This window comes from Rhincodon typus, chromosome 5 (genome assembly GCF_021869965.1).
Source record: "Rhincodon typus isolate 14 chromosome 5, sRhiTyp1.1, whole genome shotgun sequence".
NCBI classification, from domain to species: domain Eukaryota; kingdom Metazoa; phylum Chordata; class Chondrichthyes; order Orectolobiformes; family Rhincodontidae; genus Rhincodon; species Rhincodon typus.
In genome coordinates this window covers 55,792,657-55,798,400 of record NC_063336.1, presented here as the reverse complement: position 1 = coordinate 55,798,400, position 5,744 = coordinate 55,792,657, and the positions used below count along the sequence as shown (strand labels likewise).

At 37.1% G+C, this 5,744-nt stretch overlaps 1 protein-coding gene across 1 annotated transcript in view; it reads left to right on the top strand.

The window, feature by feature from the left end:
* mcm9 (minichromosome maintenance 9 homologous recombination repair factor) overlaps nt 1-4,536 on the top strand; it is a 56,525-nt gene extending 51,989 nt beyond the window's left edge. The window contains exons 9-10 of the mRNA XM_048597030.1: nt 240-385; nt 1,337-4,536. Coding sequence (XP_048452987.1) covers nt 240-385; nt 1,337-2,864 — 1,674 coding nt within the window. The 3' untranslated portion in view covers nt 2,865-4,536. The remainder of the gene's footprint in view (nt 1-239; nt 386-1,336) is intronic.
* Nucleotides 4,537-5,744: the final 1,208 nt, after the last annotated feature.

Sequence of the window (5,744 nt, the reverse complement as noted above, 5' to 3'; positions counted from 1 at the left end):
TCTGATTTACAGCATCCACAGTTCTTTGGGTTTTTATTGTGGATACAGTCCCTGTGGCGGGTATGGCCGTTTGTGCCTCCTCACTTTACCCCTTTTGGTGGAGGAGCCAACTGACTCTCTTAGTGGAGAGAGAGAGAGAGAGAGATGCCTGTGGTCCTTTGAAACTGTGGCTAGTTGAAATGATGATGATGATGATGTACGTTCATATTATTAAAGGTCCTGATGATTTTCATTTCCAGGGAGGTGCTCTACTTGGTGGTGTGAATGCACTGCATACTTCCTTTCCGGAAAACCCAAAAGACCAATACAAAATGCAATGTGAACTGTTGCTCGAAAGGTTGGGCCTAAATGATATTCTCCAACAAGAACTACAAAGGCTTGACAGGTAATATATCCACTCAGCCCACGGGCGGCTGAGCAACATTACTAGGATGTACGTTATTTGTTTAGCAAATGTTTAGATATTTAGCTTTGCATTTAAACACAAGTACAACTAACTAATAGCTTTTCAATGGGCATTGTCAGAGGAAGATTTGTTAACTGTTAAACTAGTGGGGTTAACAAATTTTATTTATGACTTCTAGCACTGATAAAACATCATAAAACTATTGTAACCAGAATAGAAAATTCAGAATCAGAGAGAAAAATCCGTATCGATATCTTGAATTCGTTATACTTTTTTCGTCTTCAGTTTCTTACTAGGTTTGCATGTAGAATATTTGTACATAAAAACATGGAACAGAACTTCACAGTACACCACCAGGGAACTAACTGAGTAAACTGAGCATTTTATTGAGGCCTTCAGCATTTACAATGCTAAGTTTTTGCGCCGTATTCAAAAGCAATCATGCCGTTATTACTGTATTACTCTAAACTAGTCAATGAGCAACTTGCTGAAACAGAGCTTTCTTCTGGCGAATAAAGTCATCAAAATACGTGATATGCTCAGTAAAATTTTAAGGATAATTTTAATCTACAGCAGTAAGAGAAAATGAGTAGTAACAGATTGACTGCCTCACCGCAGCAGCCTTCATGTTTATTGGTGACCAGTCTGCTGCTCAGTCATGCCACCCACTGACAGTTCCATTCAGACATTTGCAGTTGAAATGGACATTACAGCAAATATATAAAGAAAACTATTTTGATCATTATTATATCTCTCCCATGGCTTTTTTTTAATTGAGAAGATCATCAGTTTAATTTAATGCTTTATATCATATTTGGATGGGGGTTAACGAGAGAAGACCTAGTTTTGATTACATATTAATTTATTCTAATGCAGTTATGACTTTGTTACACACATGAATGTTTTATGACAGTATAAATGTCTTCTTAGTGTTCAAAATGAAAATGGGCACCATCTATCTCCGAGATGTACAAACTCAAGTGACAAAACTAATCAGTTTTCGGATTCCGCTCTTTATTCAACAAGTGATGAAATGAAGCCCAGTCCTGTTCAAGATGTTGAACAATCCGAAGGTGGTCTGACCTGGTTTGTTAATTTTCAAAGTGAAAATCATGAAATGGAGTCAAAGGAAGATGAAGTGGTACGGAACAAATCCGCCACACAAAACGTACCATCAGAGAATTCTTATCAGAGCCTTTTTCCTGGTTTACGTGTCAATTCTCCGCCAATAAAAAATCCAGAGGGGGTTGCAACAAGTGCAAAGACTCCAGACGTGATCTCACCACCTGGACGTTCTTGCAATGCAGATCATGTGAATTCTGTTGGTTCAGCTACCAAAAATGCAAAAGCTGACAAAACAGCTGGCACTGACTCCCTAAAGAGACTGACAAATGCTAAGATTTCTGCTTCTTCAAACACATCTTGTTCTGCTGTAACAGTGCATGTATCAAAAAAGCTTCATTCTTCCCGGGTTTCACAGAGTGGAATGTTGTACAAAAGTGGCAAAACTTATGACAGAAGTCACCCAACTGATTTAAGTGAAATTGGTGGATTTTCTAATCTGGTCGGCACTTATTCAAAAAGCTTCTGTACGTCAAATAACGATGGTTCAGACCAAGAGCCTTTGCATAGAATGCAGCCTGCATCAAATAAGTCAAGTTATCCAAGTGGAACAAAGAATATAGTGCAGGACAGTGGAACCGCTCCTCAAGAATCTGCAACTAATGGGAATTCCAGCAGTCTGCTGACCAAATTGAAAACTTTTGCATTCAAACCACAACAGAAGCTAAGACACTCGGCTGGGCACAATTCTACTCCTGAATCTTTGCTGCATTCTGAAACTGCAGACGTTGGGGTGTTAAATACTGAATTGAGGTATACTTTACAACAAGCAGCACCGGCCAGAAATCACGGAAAAACCACCCAAGCAGGACATGCTTGTACCACTAAAAGTAAATCTGCACACAAAGTAAAAAGCAAAGAACCACCTGTGGTAGACTGTGGTAAAACTGAAACATCCCTCAAGTTACAGAAAACTTTAAGTACCACAGATGAAGTGCAAAATTTGACACTGTATAAATCAAAAAGTCCACTTTCTATAGAGCCCAATACAGACCAACAAACTAGCCATGGTTCAGCTGTAACAAGCCAGGTGAAAGTGGCCTCCAGTACATTGGCAAAACTTGCAAGTTTCTCTTTTAGTTCACCATCTGAGAAGAAAACCAAAAATGACACAATAGAAAAGAAGGCAACTATTGAGCAGCTGAATAGCATGGCACAAAATGCAGACACTGACTGTGCAGCATCATCTAGAAAAAGGAAGACTTTTGGGTTAACATCAGCCGGCACTATGACCAGTGTTATGAGCAAATACCTCTTCTCTACTGATGAGTTGGAAGACGATGGCGTTCTGGATTTTGACTGGGATGAAGAAGCAAAGAAAAAACCCAGAACATAATTGATGTCTTTCAGAGATGTACCTCAATGGTTTTTCTTTAAAAGTGTGCACATAGGTTAATCATAAGGTGAAACAATCCATAACTAACATAGTTGTGCATTTTATGAATGTATGCTCCTGACTGACAGTTCTGTTTAGGTGTGTTTTCCTCATGTGTGCTTTCAATGTGTAAAGGTAACACCCATAACTTATATTTGTGAAATTTCCAAAGAGGCAAAGGAAATGAGCTGAGTTGATTCAACACATCTGAAACTCTGATGGTGGTTGAATATTAATTGCACCAGACAAAGTTGCAAATATGGTGTTACAATCAAGATAATTTTTTTTAAAAGAAAATTTGTTTTTTGGTTTGTATCAAGTCAGTCAGCTGCATTTTTTTTTGTAACTGTACATTTTATGCTTACTAATTTTAAATGAAATAAATAAGTCTTTTTGGTAGTTGATGATGATAAAGAAACCAAAAATTTCTATTGAAAGAACACTTGCTTACAGTCTGAAGTAGTTCACTTTGTCATATTGCATTCTCACTGTTATGTTTAATTAGCAGATTTTGTTTTATTGATTTAAGAATAAGCTGTACGTAATTACCTCTGAGAAACTGTCATGGCATCTTTTGCCTCCTGAGAATTGCTGGTAAATTACCCAATTCATTGCAGATATATACGCTCATTCCATAAGTGAAACCACACAAGATCTGAAATAAAGACACAAAATGCTGTAAATACTCAACAGGCCAGACAACAACTGTAGAGTGTAAAACAGAGTTAAGGTTTCAATGCCAGAGGATTTTTTCTGCCAAAGGACATATCGTGCTGTTTGGTGCAGGATTTCTTCCTTAATATATTTGTGCTTTTGACATATTATCACCAGAATATTCACTTACTGAAATAATTACTCACTACAAAGTTTAAAACGAGTCGATTTGTAATCCAGTTTATAATGAATACATACATTCCTCCAGATAAATACAACAAAATCACCACATATGTTTTCAAAAAACAGACCCAACTGGTTAAAAAAGAGATTACTAGTAACTTTATTTCCAGCTGCTCAAGAATAATGTTTGTTGCATCAGTGGCATTAACATGGGAACTATGTTGATGAGCAATTAATTACTTAATTGTTAACCTGCTGAATTGTCATAATTAAAAAGCAATAACAAACCCAAATAATTCAGCATCAATTGTACTTTTTTCTTCCAAACATTGTCAAAATGTCGGACGCTTGCCACCCTGTTTCCTCACAAAGTAAATAAGCATATACTTTAATAAAATAAAGGAATAAAAAAGATTTATTGGTAAAAAAATTATTTGTACCTGAAGAAGGTCTAATGCGGATACTTTCCATTGCATCTCAGCAACCATATTTTTTTTTTAAATTGCTTCCCAACAATGAATTATAAGATTGCTGATCATGTGCATTTTTGTTGTCTTGACAAATTTGAGTCATTCTTCTTCAGAACTTTCAATTTTATAGAATTAGATCAACATTATACTGGACAATACTGAATAGTAAGCTCCTGCAATTGAATCCCCCAATTGATGATAGATTACATTTTGTTGTTCACGTGAGCAAGTATATGTTATGGGGCATTCATATAATGTGGTCGGAACTGTTGTAACAAACACACTTTAATATTTATTTTACTCCAGAAGTAACATGTCACTGGAAAAATGCCTAGAATATTCCAACCTATATTGTTCTGGTTAAAGCCAGGATTTGCTAGATTCAACAACAACAAACAAATACTCTGTGGTGATTCAAACTAATTGCTGTAAAATCACTGGTTAAAGTCATCCAGCAAAACTTCTTCTGAAAGCGTGTTTGTGTCCCTAACATTGTTTTCTACAGGATTGTAGCTGATTTCATCAAACCTGTAAAAGTAAATGTAGGATTAAATTAATCATCTAATTTTGTTGGAAAGCAATTGTAAATATTCTCATTTGAGTAAAGGATGATTTATATATTTATAATGAAGTTTTATTTCGTTTAAAGTCCTTTCTGAGAGAAAAAAGTGGAGTAAACTGTACAACTACCAAAATCACCAAACCATCTATGCCCAAAGTTTCTGATCTCTAGAATATTGGAGCTGGGATGTAAGTTAATAACTGTTTGTAAAGACTGCACAGAAGTCCTGGTTTACACATTTTCTAGGCTGATTTCTGTTGCTTGGGATCTTCTATAGTAGTGTCCAACACTGACGTCGGGGCTGGAGACTTGGGTCCAGACATGTTGGTCTTATTGGCTTACTTAATCTGGAAATGTTGCTGAGTTCAATATCTGGTCTAGCTCACAGATCAGTCAGCATAACTCAACTAAGCACCACAACCAACACACTCCAAACAATACCTCCTAGCCACCTGGTTATCTCCCCTGACCTGATCCAATGGCCCACTGAGCTCAAGTATTCATTCACCCATCGTCATTCATTAAGATTGAAGACCTTTAAAAATTTTGATTATGGCAGCTACTGTCATAAGTTGACCATGTACTCTTTCCTGTGACACTGCTACACTCCCCATTCATCAGTGTGAAAGGCTTCATTGGTCTATTTCTGCTTCAGATGCAGTATCAGAAGTTCTTGCTGAAAATGCACAGTATTATTGATTTGGAGAAAATTTCACAGGCAGAGGAAATGTGCCTAGTAACATCTCCATTTAGGAGATCTGGGTGAGAGTTGATCAGTGTAGAAGATAATTTCATGTAATACTGAATGCCTGAAGAAAAGTCACGTTTCATTATGTGGTTCAGCCTACTTCGCTGGAGCACTGCAGTAAGCCTGAGGCAGAGATGTTGGCAAGGGAGCACGACGGTGCGTTGAAGTGGCAGGCAACAGAAAGCTCTACGTTTTCCGGACAGAACGTAGATGCTTTATAAATG